Source organism: Mustela nivalis (genome assembly GCF_964662115.1).
Source record: "Mustela nivalis genome assembly, chromosome: 10".
Classification (NCBI taxonomy): Eukaryota; Metazoa; Chordata; class Mammalia; order Carnivora; family Mustelidae; genus Mustela; species Mustela nivalis.
Window position 1 is genome coordinate 10,931,577 of NC_139029.1, and position 21,031 is coordinate 10,952,607.

Here is a 21,031-nt window from a genome sequence, read left to right on the forward strand (position 1 = left end):
CCAAACCATGGCTGAGGTATGCCACTGTGTGCCAGGCACAAGGTTCTAGAATAGATATTGGGAAAAACCAGTAACACCAGTGGTAGTAATGATCGAGCCAGCACTCACGCACTATTTAACAACATGTAATCATTAAGGTGATACCAGCTGATGTGACAGTGAAACCCTGAAGTATCAGAGGCTTAACAGAAGTTTATTTCTCATTCATGGAAAGCGCTGGCGAGTGTTTGGCAGGTGACTTTCTACATGACGACCCACGGACCCAGACCCCTCCAGCTGGTGGCTCTGGCATCCCCTAGGACCTCAGCATTATTTCCTTCCAGCTGCTGGACAGAGCAGGAGCTTAAACAGTCCCTCCTGCAAGGTTTTCATGGGCAGATCTGAAGTGGCACACATTCTACTTTGATTCTGCTGACCAGAACGTGTCACGTGGCCATATCTGACAGCAAGGGAGTCCCATTTTCTAAGAAGAATTGGAAGTATGTTTTGGTGAACACATAGCAGTCTCTGCCACACCACGTCCAAGAACACAGCTAGGCATGGACCACCTTATTGAATCCTCATGATAGAAATAGGCACCATTATCATCCCATTTTACAGATGAGGAAACTGAGGCTCAAAGAGGTGAAGTCACTGGCCCAGGTGGCACAGCTGGTGGGGAAGGATAGCCAAGACTGGGGTTGGATGCTGAAACTATAATGTCCAGATTTTTCCTATGAGGAAGTTAATCATTTGCTTCGAGGTTTGGCTGCAGATTCGGAAGACCTGCCTGCGCACACAGGGTTTAGATGTGATTTCTTGGCATCTAGAGAACCCAGTCAGACTCTAGGGGGAGAACTCTGGACAGAGCCAAGAGTTCTGGCATCCTGCTCCCTGATCTCAGCAAGTTAACTATTTATCGTTTTATGGCAGACAGGGGTGCCTGAGGAATGCTACACCTAGGGAGGGGAGCGGATGAAAGGGGGGGGTGCAAGGCGCCAGCTTTTGCTTTGTCCTCAGCCAGCCTCCTGCTCCCTCATCACTAGGGTAGAGGGGCAGGCCATGTTGGATTTTCAAATGAGTGCACTTGTTATTTATTGAATGCTCGCTATGAACCCGGCACTGAGTCACACGCTCTTTGTGCCCACATGGTTTTTGGTTGAATCTCCCAGACAACTCCGCGAGATGGGTGCCAATCATTCTCCGCATCTTACTAGGGAACGGTGAGGCTCAGAGAGGCAAAGTTGCTTTCTCAAAAGTACACAGCCTGTGTGCGTGTGGGCGGGGAGAGGCGGTGAGGGAATGGGGGGATTCAGATCGCTGGGTGTGGGCGATTCCAGAGCCTGCAATCCTTACCCGGAACCTCTTGTGAGAAAAAGTCATCCCAGCGCCCTGGGAATAAGGGTTTAGCAAACCACGTGACCCCTGTCTGGATCAGCAAAGAAGGTCTAAGACTGGCCTTTCCTGCCTCCTGATGCTGACCCCACTGTCTGGGCTTGGAGGGCTCTAGGACCCAGCAGCTGGGGAGGGTGGACAGTGTGTGTGCGTGTGTGTGCGTGTGTGTGCGTGTGTGTGCGTGTGTGTGTGTGTGTGTGTGTGTGTGGATGGGAGGGGTAGATCCCTTGGCTCCAGGGCCCTCCTCCCCCTTCTCTCCTTCCTTTCCTTTTCTCGCCCACCTCCTCCCCTCTTTCCTCCCCTCCCCCTCTCCTTGCCAGCTCTTCCTCCTCTTCCCTCCCCTCCTCTCCGTTCCTGGCCCCTCCCCCTCTCTCAGCCCCTCCCACCTCAGTGGTCACATGGGGGCACCGCGGGATTTAAGCCTAATCTGCCCTGTGCTCAGCACAACGGTCTGGCTGTGGGATGGGCAAGCTGAGCTGGTCTCTGGGGCCCTGGAGAAGGGCCTGGAGGGGGGTGCCCACAGCTTGCCCCCCATGAGTTTGGGGCTGGAGGAACCTTTGGAGGCCCAGCTGGCACTGGAGACGGTTATCCAGGTGGGTCCTGAGGCCTGGGCCCACCCCGTCTAAGGCAGGGGATACTGGGTCTAGAAGGAGTGGGGGTGCGGTAGATGCCTCTTGGGGTCCTGGGGTGGGATAGGTGGGTTTGGGGTGCACAGGGGCCCCACTTGCCGCTCCCAGCCGGGCTGGGGGTAGAGCAGCTGTTCAGGGCTCAGCGGCTGTGGCTCCCCTATTCCAAGGTCCCATGGGAAAAAGGGCATCCCTGCTCCCAGACTGAAGGGTTGAAGTGACTTCTGCTAGCACAGTGGGATCTTCATCCATGTGGGGTTGGAACTGGACGGCCGCCCCCGACACTGCTGGCCCGATGGGTTTTATGAGTGGGCCATGCGTTTGGTTCACTTCTCTAGGCCTCCGTGGGGGCTCCTTCCCTGGGCAGGGGGCACACAGTCTTCCCATGGGGGCTGTTGGCCACTCTGACTCCCTGGCTTTCCTCCATCTGGGGGGTTTCCTGAGGGTTTCCTGGGCACCCACATCTTGGGCTGCGGGACTTTGTTTCTCTCCCACCAGACCAGGGAGCCCAGCGTCCCAAATCCCCTTCAGAGCTTCTTTCCCCCTGCCCTTCCCACCAGACCCTGGAGAGCGGCGTCCTGAGAGCAGGCCAGGAGGAGGGCCTGGGCGTGCAGGACCCGACCCAGGACTCTCCCAGGACCGCCGGCCTGCCTGCCCGCATCAGAGAGATTGTCACCCGCCACCTCTCCCAGCCTGAGAGCCAAGGTGCCACTCTTCTTTCAACTTCCACAGACACTGCCTGCCTCTCCCCCCTCCTCATAGCCCCCTTCCCGTGGTCAGTGGCAATGGTGACTCACCGCGAGGCAGACACAACCCTGTGATGGAGGGACCCATTTCACAGACGAGGAAATAGAGGCTCAGAGGTATATTTGCCCAGAGTTGTTCCCCATGTGGTGCTCCTAGGCAGTGGGGACCAGCACCCCATCTAGTAGCCCATAGCGAAGATTTAGACCCAAACACCACATTCTCTCCCAGGGATGGTGTGAGCTGCCTGACCCTGAGACTACAGGGGAGGGCAGCTCAGCGCAGCTCAGGGCTTTGCAGAAGTCCGAAGGGTGGTACTGACCATTCCCTGCCCAGGCAGAGAGGCTGATGGGCCCTTTTTCCTCCCGGTGGGTGGCATCCTCAGCCTCCTAAGCGGTTTGAGAGTCTGGGAAGGGCGCCCTCCGAGCTGTGTTTGCAGCTCTCCTTTTCTTGGTGGTGTTGCTGTTGGTGTTCTGGCTGCAGTCCTTGTCCAAGCTCAACCTCCTTGGGAGGAACAGAGATGTTGGGGTCCCTAGGAGCCCCAGGCAGGGAGAGACTCAGAGAGCCCTTACCTCAGTCTGGAAGAGCCTAGAGGCTTGTGGTGTGTTGGCGTGTGTCCAGTTCTGGGATGGAAGGGGAGCCCACAGGATGGGGGGGTGGGGGGGCACATCCACTTCTCCCTTTGGCTCTTCCTCCCTTTTCCTCCTCCTTTTTCCTCTTCCTCCTCCTCCCAGCGTGACCCATACTATCTTAAGCCCTGGCTTCAGAAGCTACATGAAGCCCTTCCCTTAAGCGAGGCCTCCCGGCACTCCTGGTCGGGTCTGGTTACCGTTCCACTCATTTGCAGAGCAGCAAAACTGAGGCCCAGAGAAGAGTAACAGTTGGAGAAAGAAGGAGCTAGTCCCTGCCTCCTAGACCAAGCCTCTCTCCGCACATTCCGGGCCTGCTGGGGCCACCCTTGCGCTGCGGTCGCGTCGGCTCTGAGGCTCACTCCGGGGATGGATGTAGGGGGAGGATGTCCCGCTGCACCCCGAGGGAAGCCAGCCTCATGCCTGCTGTCCCTCTCCAGCCCCGCTGCCCGCCCCGGAGATGGCATCCGTGCGCTCACTGCAGGAGGAAAACCAGCTGCTGCAGCAGGAGCTGTCCCGCGTGGAGGACCTGCTCGCCCAGAGCCGTGCGGAGCGCGACGAGCTGGCCATCAAGTACAACGCGGTCAGCGAGAGGGTGGGTGCTGCCTGCGGCCCGGGACCTGCTCGCCCAGAGCCGTGCGGAGCGCGACGAGCTGGCCATCAAGTACAACGCGGTCAGCGAGAGGGTGGGTGCTGCCTGCGGCCCGGGAGCTGGGTCCGGTGCTCCTCCGATACGAGGGCCCGGAGACAGCCGGGCCGGGCCGGGGCACTGGGCTGAAAGTGGGCCCGGAGTCAGGCTGGCCTGGGTGCCGATTGTGGCTCTGCCAGCGTGAGTGGCCTTGAGCAAATCCCTGTGCCCTCATGGTCTGTTTTCTGTCTTGGGGATGCTAGTGTGATGTGGGCTTGTGAGGAGTCGACCAGCGGATGGAGTCCAGTGCCTATAGCCAGGGAGTTTCATGCCTGCCTGTCCCACACCTGCTTGAGGTGGGGGGCACAGAGAGTGAGGACCCTGCTACCCCTCCAGTGTCTGGACATCCCTCTGGGCTCCCATGTACATGGGTCGCGGCGGCCGGCCAGCGGCGGCCGGACACTGAGGCAGGCAGGCTGGAGTAGGCACGGGCAGCGTTCCGCCGGCCCTCTGGGGCGGCCACGGACCTTCAGCCGCTCCCAGTGGGGGTGAGACCTCGCCAAGGAAGGAAGGAGAAGCCAGGCCAGCCTCCAAGTGCAGACAGGACTCCCATTCCCCAGGCACCGGTCCCCAGGGCCCAGGCCAGGACTGCGAGTTGTTTTGGGTGCCTTGTTTTCTCTGGGCCCCCAGGCTAGTGAGAGGGGACACAGCTGGTGGCTGGGAGTTGGTGAGAGTGTTGCCGGAGGGAGGGCGTGTCTAGGTGGGAGATGTGCGGGTGGTACCAGTCATCCCAGTAACTACGGTTTACTGACTCCCTCTGGGCCTGGCGCTTGCTGGGTGCTTCACAGTCGCTGCACCAAGAGAGCAGGCTCCGAGAGGGACAGCACCGGGCTTGGGGTCACACAGCCTGTGAAGGCTTGGGCTGTTGACCCCCAGCTCGGGGCTGTGCTTTGCCGTTTTGTTTTCTGAGTGTAGGAAGAGACAACTGTGCTGGGAGTTCCAGTGGGGGCAGTTGGAAAGCTGGAAGGTCCTCCGACAGAGCCCCCTGTGCGCTAGGCAGAGCCAGGTTAGCCGAGGCTCCCCAGGCTGGGCCTGTCCCATGGGGGCTTGCCTAATCGCACTGGGAAGAGGGGCACACGTTTATGTGTGTGGTTGTGGGGGGTGCAAATGTCCTGGCATTGGCTTGCCTGGACAGGCCCCCGACTTGTTGAGACTTGCGGAGGAGCAGGGCGGGGGGCCCGGAGTGGCCCCTAGCACAGGCGACAGTGCGGAGCTAGTGTTCCCAGGTTTTCAGGGGGTGCAGAGGTGGGGGCTGGCCCAAGTGCCCTGTTGTTGTGGGTGACGGGGCCTCAAGCCAGCCCTCCTCCAGTTTAGTCCCCTCTCATCTTTTGGCCACTGGCTCAGTGCCAGGCCCCTGGGGGACTATCTCTTAAATGCCAGCTTCTGACCGACAGACAATGAAGCGGGCGCGGCACCCCCTCATTGGCAGGGGAAGAAAAGGAGAGATGGGAGGTGGCAGGTTTCTCTTCTGCTGAGACACAGCTGCTGCAGCTGAGGCTGCCTTGGTCCAGAAGATTCCCTCGTGTGGCTGGGCAGTCCCCTGAACAGCACCCTGAGGGAGCCGGGCGTCTCGCTTTTCTGGGTGTGAGGTGGTGTGAGTGAGGCACCCCATCTGCAGGCAGGGTTTGGGTGAGAGTGCCCTCCAGGCCTGTCCTGGGGCGTGGGCTCCCAGAGGACGTCAGAGCCTGGAGATCTCCCATGACAGATGCAGAAGCAGGCCCAAAGTAGGGGCTTGATAGGGTCGGTGGTGGAGCTGGGTTAAGGGCCTTGGTCCAGGGCTCTGCGGTCCTGTGACACTCTGTCCCTTCTGCCCTTGTTCCCGTGGTGCAGGTGGCAGGGCCAGACCTTGTCGCCATAACTGTTACATGTGGGCTGTTTGGAGGCCCGTCAGTGAGGTTGTTCTGGCCCTTTCTTTCTTTTTCTTTTTTTTTTTTTTTTTTTGTTCTGGCCCTTTCAATCCTATGCCATCCCTGGGAAAAAGTAGTGGAGGCAAGGTCAGGATCTGTGTCCTGTTGACTGCATGTAGGGAAACTGAGGCAGGGGCTCCCCGTGGCCTCCTCTCAGGTCAGAAGGAGAGCTTCATGGTCCCTGTGGAGGCCCCCTCCATCTTCCTGTCCCTGAGGAGCAGCTGTTGGGCAAGGCAGCTGGGAATGGGAAGGAAGGCGTGGCCACGCCCCCTGGGCTCCCCCAGTGTCCATGGCAACCTGGACCCAGTGAATGAATGGCGGGTAGTAGGCAGCGGTTGCTAAGGGAGACAGTAAACTTCTTTCATCCTTAGCTTGGTGACCCCCCCCTCTTTCGCTTTTGAATTACAAGTTAAACTGAAAGGCTGTTTTGTGAGGGGTAAAGTTTGTGTGAAGGGGCGAGGTGTGGCCGGGGGTGGCCAGGGCCTGGCTGTGAGCTGTGGTGAGAGCCAGTGGAACACCCTGCGACTGCCTGAACCCCCCCAAAATCACAGCAAATAGTGCCTGCTTCACACGGATGTGCAAACACACAGAGCAGGCCCCGATCAGACCCCACCTGGACAGACAGAGATGTCACCTGGAAACACAAGTCCCCCATCGTGATACACACTGATTCGTGGACCACCCAGACGCACAGCCACACCACCGAGCTGCCCTGTCCCGCAGACAGCACAATGCATGGCCTCCCGTCTCGTGGACACACAGAGCCAGACAGAGGTACGCTGCATACCTGCTCTTGTGCAGAGTTGCTGATACACATGCTGCCAACACACGTGGAGCCCAGACACGCTCCCCAGCCCCACCCACTTACAGATCTGCCTCCAGACATAAAAACACATGAACAGGGGCGCCTGGGCAGCTCAGTTGGTTAAGCGTCTGCCTTCGGCTCGGGTAACGATCCCAGGGTCCTGGGATCAAGCCCCACATCGGGCTTCCTGCTCAGCGGGCAGCCTGCTTCCTCCTTTTCCTCTCATTCTCTCTTTCTCTCTCACTATCTCTGTCTTGTTCTCCCAAATAAATAAATAAAATCTTTGAAGAAACAACAACATGTGAACACATGGGCGCTCACTGGGGTCCCTGTGAAGGCCTAGCTACAAAGACACACAAGGTCCCCTGTGGAGACAAATGACAAAGCACAGCCAGCGAGCTGCGCCCCCGATGGGCAACACACGTGGGATCTCAGTGCCACCGTACTCCGAGGGAGACACTGTGCCTGCCACCCTGGTCACAGGCCTGCAGCCCACCTTCCAGGCAGCAGCCCTCAAGCACTGCCCACCCACCCCTCTTTATGGGTGGCACCTCAGTGGCCGTGGTCGCCCTGCTCCGGCACCGACCCCAGCACACAGGGTGGGGTGGGCAGAGAGCAGGTTGTTAGCATGGTCGGTGGCTTGTCGAGGGGCTCCTGGGCATACTGGGTAGATGTAGGCCCAGAGAGCTGGCCTGGCCTGGCCTGGTCTGGTTCATTAGCCCCGCGTGACAGCAGTTGCCCTTGCTGTTGGCGCCCCTGGGACTTGGTGTGGGAGGGCATGTGAGTGGCATGCCAGGCGCTGGGGAGGTAGATGGTGAGTGTGGGCCTGGGTCAGAATCAGCCAGGCTGGGCTGTCTTCCTCTTGGTTCTCCCTGGGTGTCGTCACTCTTCTGTCCGTCCCGCTCATCCTCAGCTGCCCACTCCCCCCTCCCTTCCCCAACAGCTTGAGGAGGCTGAAGGGCCCCCTGGGACCAGCGGGTGCCTAAGGGGTTAGGAGGCTCTGCCAGAGCAACGATGACAACAGTGCACACGCACCCAGGCATCCAGCTTGTGCTCACAGGGTCTGCTAATGAAGGGGCTGCCAGCTGCCCGGGGGCGGAGCAGGGCGCTGACAGCAGCTTTCCATAGACACCTGCCCTGTGCTAGAGTGGGTGCCTCTTACAGAGCGCTGTGTATGTGGGGAGTGGGGGCGTGGCGGGGAGCCCACCGGTGTCACCTCGGGATGTTTGAGACTGCCACTGTGCCTTCTGTGTGTGCGTGTCTCTAAGCTCAGATATGCATGCATATATTTTTGCCTCTGTTTGAAAGTATTCAGATGTGCTCATGCGATGAATTCATGATTCAACAAGCATGCCACTGCCACTCTCCTGGGTCTAAGATATGGTAGAGAACAAAAATCTGGGTTTTCCTGAGCTCACCTTGGGTGGAGGTTGGGGGACAGGGGCCTGTTGCTAATAACCCCCCACAGCTGGGTTAGGTGTTCAGCCCAGAGGCTCATGGTGCCCCCAGGCAAGAGCACAGAGGGCCTGTCAGGTTCCCCTCCCTGCCAACCCCCAGCAACTTTGTGTTTTGCATGCGCGTGTTCATGGGCCCGCCTGCATGTGTCCACCGTGCCTGATCTGTGTGTCCATGCGTGCCCAGCCTGTGTGCCTGCACAGCTGCGTTACCCTGTGCACGTGAGCGCTCCACCCTGGGCTTGCCCACGTATGCCTGCGGGGCCTGTGGGTCTGGGCCCAACCTGGCATCCTCTGCAGAGTTCCGTGCCTGCCATCCCCGGAGGCCCGGGCCTCTCACCCAGGGACCTTCCCTGCAGCTGGAGCAGGCTGTGCAGCTGGAGTCTGGGGAGCTGGAAGCGCCCGAGCCCAGGGGGCTGGTGCGGCAGAGCGTGGAGCTGCGGAGGCAGCTGCAGGAGGAGCAGGCCTCCTACCGGCGCAAGCTGCAGGCCTACCAGGAGGGCCAGCAGCGGCAGGCCCAGCTTGTGCAGCGGCTGCAGGCCAAGGTCAGGGCCACCCATTCCTACTCCTTTCCCCCTCCCCCACCTTGCTTTGCTCTGCCCCTATCCCCTGGGGCTAACCTTCCACTCCGCACCTGTCCACAGACCCTCCAGTACAGGAAGAAGTGCTCGGAGCTGGAGCAGCAGCTGGTGGAGAGATCCACAGAGCTGGAGCAGCAGCGGCTGAGGGTGGGTGCCAGCGGGGGGCAAGGTAGCCCCTTCCCTCTGCTGGCCCAGGCTCATGCCCACTTATCCCGCCCAGGACACGGAGCACAGCCATGACCTGGAGAGCGCCCTTGTCCGCCTGGAGGAGGAGCAGCAGAGGTGGGGTGCGGCTGCGAGGGCGCAGGGCTGGCAGGGCTGGCAGGGCTGTCTCTCCTGCCATGGGCCCACCAGTCCCTTTTGCACCCCCCAGGAGTGCCAGCCTGGCCCAGGTGAACTCCATGCTCCGAGAGCAGCTGGACCAGGCGAACTCAGCCAACCAGGCTCTGAGCGAGGACATACGCAAGGTGACCGCCGACTGGACACGCTGTCGGAAGGAGCTGGAGCAGCGGGAGGCGGCGTGGAGGCGTGAGGAAGAGGTGGGCATGGGGGTGCTGCGAGGCCAGTGGGGCCTCAGGGGCCCAGCCTGACCTGAGAGGTCAGTAGAGGGGTCCCTGCTGGTGGGTGAGCCCTTTAGCAGAAGTAAATAGTTGCTATCGTAAGAGCTGGCCTTGCTCAGCCCATACCACGTGCCCGGCGCGCATTTTCTCCTCTGTTCCTCACAATAACTGTGCGTGGTGGGTGCTGTCACGCTCATTTTAAAGAGAGGTTACGTAACCTGCCCACAGTGAGGCAGGGATGCTGCTGGTAGCAGGATATCTCTCCCTTTTTTTTTTCTTTGACAGAGAGAGAGGTCACAAGTAGGCAGAAAGGCAGGCAGAAAGAGGGGGAAGCGGGCTCTCTGGGTACCCGATATGGGGCTCCATCCCGAGATCCAGATCATGACCTGAGCTGAAGGCACAGGCTTTAACCCACCGAGACGCCCAGACGCCCTCTCCAGCACTTTACGACCTTTGCGCTGCCCCTGGAGGCGTTGCAACCCGATTCCCTGTGCGGGAGGGAGGCGTGGGATCCCCAGCGGTACAGCCTCCAGTTCCCTTGTATGCTGGCCTGGGGCGCTGGCTCGGGGCGTGGGGGGGGGCGTGGGGGGAGACCCACGTCCTGGTCCCGCGACCACGGATCTGAGTTGTGGGAGGAGGCGGGGCCGCGGCGGGGGCGGGGCTGTCCGCGGCGGGGGCGGGGCTGTCCGCGGCGGGGGCGGGGCTGTCCGCGGAGGGGGCGGGCCGGCCCTCACGCAGCGCGCCTTCCCTCCAGTCCTTCAACACCTACTTCAGCAATGAGCACAGCCGTCTGCTCCTCCTCTGGAGGCAGGTTGTGGGGGTCCGACGGCTGGTCAGCGAGGTGAAGATGTCCACCGAGAGGTGAGTGAGGCCGGGTGGCGAAGGGGCGGCCTGGGGAGACGCTGCGGCAGCTGGGAGACAGCCCCGCTTTTTGAGTTGGATTCAACTCAGCTCAGTTGAACTTCAGTCCAGCCCGACACACCTACTGTGTGCCAGGCTCTGTGGAAATGCAGAGACAACTAGTAATGTGAACGCCTACCACTCCTGGCAGTCAGCATTTGCTGGGTGTTTACAGTGAGCTAGGCTCTTTGGCTATTTTGTTTCTTCCGAGATCTACTGCGTCCCTGGGAGGTAGGAACTATAATCCCCATTTTACAGATGAGGGCACCGAGGCTCAGAGGGGTAGAGTGACCTTCCCAAGGTCACACAGCAGTAAGTAAGTGGCTGAGTCAGGATTTATAGCTCCTGCTTTTAATCCGCTGGACTGTTCAGCTTCTGCTACAGGACTTCACAGGCTCTAGTGATGCAAAGATACGGACCCCCAAAATTCTAGACTGAGGAAGTGAGTGGTGAGTGACATGGAAATAGAACAGAGAATATCACAGATTCTAAGGAGGTTGGGAGGGTTGGGGAGGTCAAAGAAACAGTTCATAGAGGAGGTGGAATTTGCACTGACCTCAAGGGCTAGGTAGGATTTTAACCAGCAGAGCCAGGGGCACTCCAGGCAGAGAGAAGAGTGGGAGCAGAGGCTTGGAGGTAGGAGGCCATGGCAGTCGATGGGGCTGAAGCAAAAAGCAGGGGAAGGGAGGAGGTCAGGCTGGGAGAGCCTCAAAGGGCCACATCAGCAAGGGAGTGTGTCCTGCTTAATCTTTGAGCAGGTGAGACTGTGGGAGAGCTGAGGCAGGCCAACCCCTTCCTTTCCCTTTCTGCATTAAAATTTTGTTTAATTAATGATCTTATGTTAAAGTCATTGGATATTCAGTGTCCAGATTTCCAGTTGACACATCAGTGTCATAGATGATTCACTCTTTTTTTTTTTTTTTTTTTTAAGATTTTACTTGTTTATTTGACAGAGAGAGACACAGCGAGAGAGGGAACCCAGGCAGGGGGAGTGGGGGAGGGGGAAATGGGCTTCCTGAGGAGCAGGGAGCCGGACATGGGGCTCGATCCCAAGACCCTAGGATCATGACCTGAGCCGAAAGTAGACACTTAATGACTGAGCCACCCAGGCGCCCCGAGTGACTTGTGTTTATAATTTGTTTGAATTAGAACCCATAGATGCTCACCAACTGTGACTGGCTGACTTGTGTTTTAAGTCTTTTCATTTATTCGTGTAGGAAACTGGGATAGTTGGGGGGCGCCTGGCTGGCTCAGTCAGTTAGGTGGCTGCCTTTGGCTCAGGTCATGATCCCCCTGTCCTGGGATCCAGCCCCACGTCAGGCTGCCTGCTCAGCGGGGAGTCTGCTTCTCCTTCCTGCTGCTCCTGCACTCCCCGCCTCACCACCCCCACCCTCCACCCCAGCCTCTTAAATAAATAAATAAAGGAAAGGAAACTAGGACAGTTGTCCTAAGAGTTTCCCACAGTCTGGATTCTGAGGTGGTGGTGAACACCTTGTCCCCTCTATTTCCTGTCAGTTGGATGTGAAATTTAATTTTCTTTTTTAAGATTTTACTTATTTATTTGAGAGAGAGAGAGATAGTGAGAGAGAGCACGAGCAGGGAGGAGGGGCGGAGGGAGAAGGAGAAGCAGGCTCACCGCTGAGCAGGGAGCCCAAGGCAGGGCTGATCTCAGAACCCCAGGATCATGACCTGAGCTGAAGACTAAGATGCTTAACAAACTGAGCCATCCAGGCACCCCTGGATTTAATTCTTTTTTTTTTTTTTAAAGATTTTATTTATTTATTTGACAGACAGAGATCACAGATAGGCAGAGAGATAGGCAGAGAGAGGAGGAAGCCGTCTCCCTGCTGAGCAGAGAGGCCGATGTGGGGCTTGATCCCAGGACCCTGGGGTCATGACCTGAGCTGAAGGCAGAGGCTTTAACCGACTGAGCCACCCAGGTGCCCCTGGATTTAATTCTTGATCAGATTCAGGTCTGGGTTTCAGGTACCGCTTTACTTAGTTTCAATTTAAGATTAAAATTTTTTTTTTTTTTAAAGATTTATTTATTTATTTATTTGACAGAGAGAAATCACAAGCAGGCAAAGAGGCAGGCAGAGAGAGAGAGAGGAGGAAGCAGGCTCCCTGCTGAGCAGAGAGCCCGATGCGGGACTCGATCCCAGGACCCCGAGATCATGACCTGAGCCGAAGGCAGCGGCTTAACCACTGAGCCACCCAGGAGCCCTTAAGATTAAATTTTTTAAAGCTTCATTGAGGTATGGAGCCTCTGAGTGGCTCAGTTAAGCATCCAGCTCTTGGGTTTGGCTTAGGTCATGATCTCAAGGTTGTGAGCTGGGGCCCCATGTTGGGCCCCATGCTTGGTGTGGAGTTGGCTTGGGACTCTCTCTGCTCCCCCCACCTCAATAAATGAATAAATCTTTTAAAAAATAAAAATTTAACGTTTTACTTTTGAACAACTCACATATTCACACGGTTCAAACTTCAAAAGGGTGTACAGTGAAAAGTCTCCCCGGTCCCCATTTCTCTGGTCCAGATGCTTCCCTCCCTCCCTGGAGACAAGTGGTATGACCAATTTCCTTCATGACCTTCCAGGCTTATTTTATTCAAGCAAATACAGCAGATCACACACACACACACACACACTCTCTCTCTCTCTCTCTCTTTCTCTCCCTCCCCTCCCCCTTTGCTCCATACTCTTGGTGGTATTTCATATTTGTGTTCTTGAAGATGCTGTCTTCACCTAATAGCTATAAGTGGGAGGTGGCTCCGTATCAAACTTTGAACAGCTTCCCCATTTTTCTTGGCTACAGAGTATTCGCCAAGGGGATATACCAAATTTATTTAATAGTAGCCCTCTTTTGGGGCGCCTGGGTGGCTTAGTTGGTTAAGCATCTGCCTTCAACTCAGGTCACGATCCTGGGGTCCTGGGATGGAGCCCCACTTCCGGCTCCCTGCTCAGCAGGGAGTATGTTTCTCCCTCTCCCTTTGCCCCCCCCCCCTTTTTTGTATTCTCTCTCTGTGTGTCTCAAATAAATAAATAAAAATTTTAAAAAAGTGGTAGCCCTCTTGATGCACATTTAGTCTCTCCCCAGTATTTCTTCCATGAGCAGTGCTACAGGGGATCACCTTGTGCACAGGTCCCCTTCCTTGCATTGGGGCCATATCTGTAGGATCAGCTCTTATGGGTATAGTCGGTGGGTCAAATAGCCTATCCACTTATAATTGTCAGAACTCTTCCTAATTGCCCTGTGTCGTGGTTACACCCACTTACCCTCCTGCCGCAGGGCCCCTTTCTCCACAGTCTCACCTGCATTGTGTGTTATGTGACTTTTCTTTTTTCTTTTTTTGCCAACCTGTTAGTGACATCCCACTGTAGCATCCTGGGATAGTTTTAATTTATCCTTGGGAGCTTGCCCGCATCCCATGCCTATCCCGTGTTCTCTCCACCAGAGACCTGCTGCATTTGGGAGGGGAGCTGGCCCGGACCTCAAGAGCCATCCAGGAGGCGGACCTGGGGCTGAGCACCGGCCTGCAGCTGGCTGAGAGCCGGGCCGAGGCGGCCCTGGAGAAGCAGGCGCTGCTGCAGCTACAGCTGGACGAGCAGCTGCGGGACAAGGTGCTCCAGGAGAAGGAGCTGGCCCAGCTGCAGGTGCAGAGCAACCTGGACAAGGCCAATCTCAATGCCAGGTGGGTGCCTGGTGGGCAGCACAGGAGGTGGGCTTCCCCGAGCAGGGGGCTTCTAGGGATGCAGGGAGGAGGGAGTGCCTGTTCACTGGCCACAGGCCTTTCTCCCTAGTCGGCCCCAGTCACACCCTTTGTGACAGAGGGAGAGACTGAGTTTTGGGGGGCTCTTGCCCAGGGCACATTAATGAGCAGTTTAGCTGCTGATGCTAGATCTTGGGCTCCTCGCTCCAGACACCTGGGCGAGTCCCAGTGGTAAAGCAAATGGCAACCTCCTTCTCCTTTATAGAGGATCAGCCTGAGCCGCAGAGGGGAGGGACTCGCTCAAGGTCACACAGCCAGGGACACGGATGCTAGGGTCTCTCCCTGAGGTTTGGGAAGGCATGAAGGACACAGAGCTGGTGGGTTTGAGGAGAAGGTGGGGTGCGTCTTCCCTTCACCTCGGTTACTGCCCTTCCTCCAGAGTGACTGAGCTGGCCCTGACAGTGGAGCGCCTTCAGAACCAGAATCTGGAGAAGGATCGGGTCAACAAGGCCCTGAGCGAGAAGCTTGAGGCCCTGGTGAGATGTGGCTGCCCCTGAGATGTGGAGGATGAGATCGAGAGATAGACCAGACCCCTGGATGAGGGTCATGCTTGCTTGGGCCACTCTTAGCATCCTGGGTAGGCTCAGTTTCATCCCTCATTCACTGAGCTCCTAGTGCGTGCCAGGCTTGGTGCGAGCCCCTAGTGCGAGCCCCTAGTGCGTGCCAGGCTTGGTGGTGAGTGTGTTCGCCTCCTTCATCCTGTTTCATCCTCTCAGCAGCCCTGTAGCTTGATTCCCATTACACAGATGAGGGAGCTGAGGCCAAGGGGAAGTACTTGCCTAGTCTCAGAGCCAATGAGGTGGGGCTTGAACATATGCCTGTGCCCTGCTAGCCCAGGGCTCCTTTTCTCGGAGCTCGGCTGCCTTCCCCTGAGAGGGACACCCTTCAAGGGTACTGCTGGGTTGGTTGGTCATCCTTCTGTGTGGGGCCTGGCCTGGGTTCTTTTTTTTTTTTTCTTTTAAAGATTTTATTTATGTATTAGGGAGAGACAACACAAGCAGGGGGTGTGACAGATAGAGGGAGAAGGAGAAGCACGCTCCCCTTGGAGCAGGGAGCCTGATGTGCGGCTTGATCCCAGAACCCTGGGATCATGACCTGAGCCAAAGGCAGATACTTAACCAGCTAAGCCACCCAGGTGTCCCATGGCCTGGGTTCTATGTCCGGCTCTCCTCCAATAGTCTGTGTGACCCGTATGGCGACACAGTGCCCCTCTGGGCCTGGACTGTTCAGTGGGGGCACTGGGGCTGCTACAGGGTCTACCAAGCGCTGGCCTGTGGTCATGGCCTTAGAGATCTCCTGATGGGCAGGGCCTCCAGGAAGGGAGAGGACAGGGGAGCTTCAGACTGGGCACAGAGCCTGACCACCGTTTCTTCGTCTCCCTGACATCACTCCAGGAATCCCTGCGGCTCCAGGAGCAGGCGGCCCTGGAGACAGAGGACGGAGAGGGTTTGCAGCAGACCCTGAGGGACCTGGCACAGGTGTGAGGTGGGAGGGAGCCCTGTGCGGGGTGGGGCTCGGCCTGCCGGGAGCACCGCCGCTCTGGTGGCCTTGAGCTGAACTGCGAGTGGTTGGGGGCCCTGGGGACCCAGGCTGCTGCTGTTGGACACCCCTGCTGGCTGAGCCTGGCCTCTACCCTGAGGGGAGCCCCACCCTGAGAGAGGAGGCCCATCGGTGAGAACAGCCTGATCACGGCTGGGTGATACATGGGAGACCTCACCGGGGTGCCGAGGGCTGTGAGCCAGAAATCGGGAAGACCTGTGGGAAGCTTGGAATGTGCTGCGGAGTGTGCAAAGAAGCCGGACACCTGGCCCCGGGAACCCACTGCCTCGCCTGGGCCAGCTAATCCGTGGCCCCCTCCTCAGTGTTCATCCTACCCCACCTCAGGCGGTGCTGTCGGACATGGAGAGTGGGGTCCAGCTAAGCGGCTCTGAGCGCACGGCGGATGCATCGGACGGCAGCCTGCGGGGGCTCTCGGGCCCCAGAACCCCCTCCCCGCCGCGGCGTTCCTCGCCGGCCCGCGGCCGATCCCCGCGCCGAGGCCCATCCCCAGCCTGCTCCGACTCCTCCACACTCGCCCTGATCCACTCTGCCCTGCACAAGCGCCAGCTGCAGATTCAGGTCGGAGGGGCCCCAGGGCCATCCAGGGCGGTGCCAGAGTCCTGGGGGTTGGGCTTTGGGCCACTCAGGGCGGAGCCAGTGCCCTGGGGGTGGAGCCAGAGTTCCGGGGGAGGAGCCCGGGCCTGAGTCCTGGAGTAGAGCCAGAGCCCTGAGAACAAGCAACTGAGTCAGGACCCATGGAAGTGACCCAGAGCGAGGAGGCAGATCTGAGCCCAGAGTGGGAGGTACTTGGGCAGAGGGCGGCGGAGCCTGGGGCAGAGCTAGAGCGCTGGTATAGAATGGAGATTACTGGACAGACAGAGCCAGGACCCGGGAACCGGGAAAAGGCCGGGTGGGGGCGGGGGCGGGAATCAATCTAGGATCAGAAGAGCTGGAGAACTAGGGACAGCGAGGAGTCTGGGGGAGAGTCAGAACCCGGATGCAAAGGGGAGGGGCCTGGGAGCCCCCGGGTAGTCAGAATCCGGGAGAGGACAGAGTGTGCTTGGTGGTTTGTGTGGGGCTTAAGTCAGAGTGGCCAAGGAAATGGAGGCTCCGAGCCATGGAAGAGCGCTCTAAAGGGCAGTGGGGGCACAGTAACCGGGAGTGGAAACCTAGTGTCGGGCCTTAGCCCCCCTCTCCTGGCCCAGGCCTGGGCTGCAGAGTGGACTGGTTGAGCGGAGTAGGGGGCTCCCCCGGACTCAGCGGTTCCCATGTCACAGGACATCCGTGGGCGCTATGAGGCCAGCCAGGACCTCCTGGGCGCCCTGCGGAAGCAGCTCAGTGACAGCGAGAGTGAGCGCCGCGGCCTGGAGGAGCAGCTGCAGCGTCTGCGGGACGAGACCAGTGGGGCCACCCAGGCTCACGAGGATGCCCAGCGTGAGGCCCAGCGTCTGCGGAGCACCGTGGACCTTCTGAGCAGGTGCCTGAGAGGTCAGAGGTGGGGGCCTGGATCTCATGCCAGCCCGATCCTATAAGCACGTGGTCATCACTGGCCCTGTATGTCTGTTAAAATTCAGTTAAGCATTATGGGGGCTCCAGGGTGGCTCCATTGGCCAAGCATCTGCCTTTGGCTCAGATCATGATCCTGGAGTCCTGGGATTGAGTCCCCTGTGGGGCTCCCTGCTTCGCCGGGGTCTGCTGCCCCCTGTGCCCTTTCCCCTGCTTGTGCTTTAGTAAATAAATACATAAAATCTTATCTTTAAAAAGATCTTACATATTTATTTGACAGAGAGAGCGAGAGCACAAGTCGGGAGACAGGAGAGCAGGAAGCAGGCTCGCCCCTGAGCGGCAAGCCCGATGTGGGGCTCCATCCCAGGACTCAGGGATCATGACCTGAGCCCAAGGCAGATGCTTAACCGACTGAGCCACTCAGGTGCCCCCAGTTAATCATTTTAAAAAGTAAAAGTTTAGTCCTTCAGTTGTCCTCGCCACATTTTAAGTGCTCGGTAGCCACACACAGCCATAGAACATTTCGATCATCTCAGAGAGTTCTATGGACAGTGCTAAGAAATTACCTGCTCTTACCTGCCTGGTTATTTTTGTGTTTTGTTGTTGTGGTTTGCTGTGTCTCTTCATAAATGTAACCGCAGAGTAAAAATTTCCAAAAATGAAGGGAAAATAAAGACATGGGCCCTCGTCGCAGCCTAACCCATGAATGCACTAGTTCTGCTTCCTGTGGTGCTTCTGGGTAGTGAGGCAGAGGACGCTCCCCATACACCTGCCGGGTGCCAGGCTCAGTTCCAAGTGCATTACGTGTCTTAGCCCAGTTAGTCTCCCTATCAGACTCACGCCGTTCGGAGCTGTGACTGTCCCGAGCTTGAGAAACTTGTCCAAGCTGACACAGGGGTGTGGCTGGGGGTAGAACTTGGAATTCACGTCCTTCTGGAAGCAAAACCAGAGCTTCCCATGCCTTGGAAGGAGGGCATTTCTGTAGTCGTGTACACAGTGAGCACCTCACTTTGCATTGTGCTGTTTTGATGTTGTGCTGTGTGGTTTTTCTCACGTCCTGCCGACCTTAGTGTCTAGTACACAGCCAGGTTGTCACTTCGAGTGAAGAGGTAGGGGCCACGGAGACATGCCAGCAGTCAGTCCTCAGCTTGAGCTGAAACCCCAGCTGGCTAGGAAGGAGGGGTGACAGACACACTCCCCACCCCCGCTTTGTTGTGACTGCTGGACCTCGGGGAGAAGGCAGCACTCTGAAAATCTCCAGAGTTCCCGGTTGCTGTCCTGTCCCTCCACTGCTGGCTCCCACGCGCTGCCGGCCTGTGCAGCAGGAAGGGTGGCATCTGGGCACACTGAGCTCTGTCTCCAGAATCGTGGGGCTTGGGAGGGTGGAAGAGCTGTAGGGGTATCTCCTTGTCCAATGGACTGGCACTGCCTGCGGGTCCCAGGAGCCTGGCCCGGCCTCTTCAACCTGGTGGGGTTGTTGGAAATAATGCCAGTGCCTCCATCCATCCTGCTGGGCCTCTGAGCTGGGGGCGTTGGCTGTTGGGATGTCGCCCTGGGGAAGAGTCCGCTCCAGGGAGATGTGGATGAAGTGAGTCACCCATGGAGGGGGGCAGGGAAGGCTTCCTGGAGGCACGTGCCTTAGAGGTCGGAGGCTGTGGCTGAGGCTAGGCCCGCAGCTTGGCCTCCTTCCCTGCGGAAAGCAGCCCCAGTGTCCCTGACAGCGCCCCCGGCTCTGGTCCTGCAGGGAGAAGGACAGCCTGGCCTGCAGCCTGCAGGCAGCCCAGCAGCAGGCCGAGGAGCTGCGGCAGGAGCGGGAGAAGCTGCAGGCGGCCCAGGAGGAGCTGAGGCGCCAGCGGGACCGGCTGGAGGAGGAGCGGGAGGACACCGCGCAGGACAGCACGCGGGCTCGCAGGGAGCTGGAGCGCAGGTCAGTGGTTCCTGGTCTCCTGCCAGGGCCACTGAAACAGACCGTGGGGCTCTCAATGGTGTTCCTGGGGGCTGGGGTCGATGGGGGTAGGGCCCACACCCCCTGCTGTCTGGAGGAATCTCCACGGCACCCCTCTGAGGTGAGGCCTTCCGACCAGCCCCGTTTCAGGCAACAGGCTCAGACATAGACTCACTTCCTGGGATCAGAAGACCGCTGTGAGGTAGGGGTGGGAGTGGTGACAACAGTCAGAGTTCGGATGACCGTGGTAATAGTCATATTGTAAATGGCAAGTTACAGGAATAGTGTTAATAATAATATTACCAAGTGCCGGACACCATTTTAAGCACCGACGTTCCCTTGTTCAGGCCTCATGGTAACTGTGATGTAGGACCTGTCACTGTCCCCATTTTTTGGGTGGTGAAACTGAGGCACAGAAGGGTCATGTAATTTGACCAAGGTCCCACAGCTAGTTAGTAGAAGAGCCAGGATTTGAACCCAGGCATTCTGCCTTCAGCGTTAACCTCTTCACCGTGCACGCCCTGCTTTCTCCTCTGAGGCGTAAGTCGTGGTGCTGGTTAGTACCTCGTGGTACTCGGTATCATTCATGTTTCTACCGGCTGTTGGAGGGGAGGTATGTCAGGCACTGTTCTAAGCACTTCGTGTTCAGTAGGTCCTGTATCCTTAAAACAGCTTCATGAGGGAGCTGTTACCCCATTTTGCAGATGTGAAAACCGGGGTCCAGAGTCACAGAGCCCGAAGCAGAGGGCTTGGCTGTTCTTTTGAGTAAGGCTCTGGCCTCCAAGGCTCCTGTCTGAGGCCCAGCTGGCACCCTCTGTCCCACAGCCACAGACAGCTAGAGCAGCTGGAAGGGAAGCGCTCGGGGCTGGCGAAGGAGCTGGTGGCCGTGAGGGAAGCGCTGAGCTCTGCCACGCTGCAGCGGGACATGCTGCAGGCGGAGAAGGCCGAGGTGGCCGAGGCGCTGACCAAGGTGGGACCCTCGGGGTGGCACCACCACTAACCCGTCCCTCCCCCAGGGCCCTAGGCCTTCTCACTCTGGCTGCAGACTGACCCCGGCGCCAGGCTGGCCTCGGGCTGAGCCCTGACCGCAGGCTGACCTCACACCCCAGCCACAAGTGACCTGCCCTCTATTCGTGGTCCTGTCCTTACCTTTCGACACGCTCCTGGGCCAGTGCCTGTTTTTCAGGTCAGCCCGTCCCATCTCCAGATGCAGGTCCTGGGGACTGTGGGAGCCAGGGGCGCTGTCCTTGGTGGGTGCCTGCCCACCCCATAGTCTGGGTCCTGATAGTGCCCCCCTAGACCCCACTCTGAGGGACCCTCTGGCCCTGGCCCTGCCCTGCATGACCTGGGGTCCACCTGCTCCCACACAGCTTTGCCATGTGTGGCTTTTGCATAACTTCGAAGGAAGCAGGCCTTCCTCACTGGTAGTTTTCCGTCTCATGTCATGTCTTCTCTCACCCCCCGACCCCACCATCTCGGAGGGGCCCCCTCTCTCTGCCTCTTGTGCCACCCCACACTCCTGCCTCCATCTCTCTACCTTCTCCCATCTCCCCGTCTCCGCACGTCTTTTCCTGCTTTTCCCTGGCTCCCTTCTCTCTCCGCCTCTCCCCTCTGACCATCCCTGGCCGCCCTGGCCCGGCAGGCAGAGGCCGGCCGCGTGGAGCTCGAGCTCTCGGTGACCAAGCTGAGAGTAGAGGAGGCCTCGCTCCGGGACTCCTTGTCCAAGCTTAGCGCCCTCAACGAGAGCCTCGCACAGGACAAGCTGGGTCTGAACCGCCTTGTCGCCCAGGTAGGCTGGTGCCAGCGGGCGCCCCCACCCCGGTGCCTCCCTCCTTGTACACCTCTAGCCCTGCACCTGTCGTGGTCACTGCCCCTCTGTCCACCCGCCCGAGGGACCACCCTTTCTCCCCATGGGCCCTCCCCTGGGCTGGTTGGGGTGGGTGAGTGGTGCAGAGGAGGGGGCATCCTTGGTCCTGGGTGGGACCCCCTTCCATAGGTGGAGGGGCTG

General features: G+C 58.5%; 1 protein-coding gene across 17 annotated transcripts in view; it reads left to right on the forward strand.

The window, feature by feature from the left end:
- Nucleotides 1-21,031, forward strand: part of CROCC (ciliary rootlet coiled-coil, rootletin) — a 46,879-nt gene that overhangs the window by 2,790 nt on the left and 23,058 nt on the right. For 4 of the 17 annotated variants that reach the window (XM_082685503.1, XM_082685505.1, XM_082685507.1 and 1 more), the window contains exons 2-16: nucleotides 2,561-2,705; nucleotides 3,814-3,968; nucleotides 8,587-8,772; nucleotides 8,872-8,955; nucleotides 9,029-9,090; nucleotides 9,182-9,347; nucleotides 10,123-10,229; nucleotides 13,719-13,955; nucleotides 14,413-14,509; nucleotides 15,428-15,511; nucleotides 15,918-16,151; nucleotides 16,850-17,049; nucleotides 18,823-19,005; nucleotides 19,849-19,993; nucleotides 20,666-20,812. In XM_082685503.1, the coding sequence (XP_082541629.1) occupies nucleotides 3,834-3,968; nucleotides 8,587-8,772; nucleotides 8,872-8,955; nucleotides 9,029-9,090; nucleotides 9,182-9,347; nucleotides 10,123-10,229; nucleotides 13,719-13,955; nucleotides 14,413-14,509; nucleotides 15,428-15,511; nucleotides 15,918-16,151; nucleotides 16,850-17,049; nucleotides 18,823-19,005; nucleotides 19,849-19,993; nucleotides 20,666-20,812 (2,067 nt within the window). In that variant the 5' untranslated portion in view covers nucleotides 2,561-2,705; nucleotides 3,814-3,833. Of the gene's footprint in view, nucleotides 1-1,813; nucleotides 1,968-2,560; nucleotides 2,864-3,813; nucleotides 3,969-8,586; nucleotides 8,773-8,871; nucleotides 8,956-9,028; nucleotides 9,091-9,181; nucleotides 9,348-10,122; nucleotides 10,230-13,718; nucleotides 13,956-14,412; nucleotides 14,510-15,427; nucleotides 15,512-15,917; nucleotides 16,152-16,849; nucleotides 17,050-18,822; nucleotides 19,006-19,848; nucleotides 19,994-20,665; nucleotides 20,813-21,031 lie in introns of those variants that run through there. The other 13 variants (XM_082685504.1, XM_082685506.1, XM_082685492.1 and 10 more) reach the window with 7 other exon arrangements.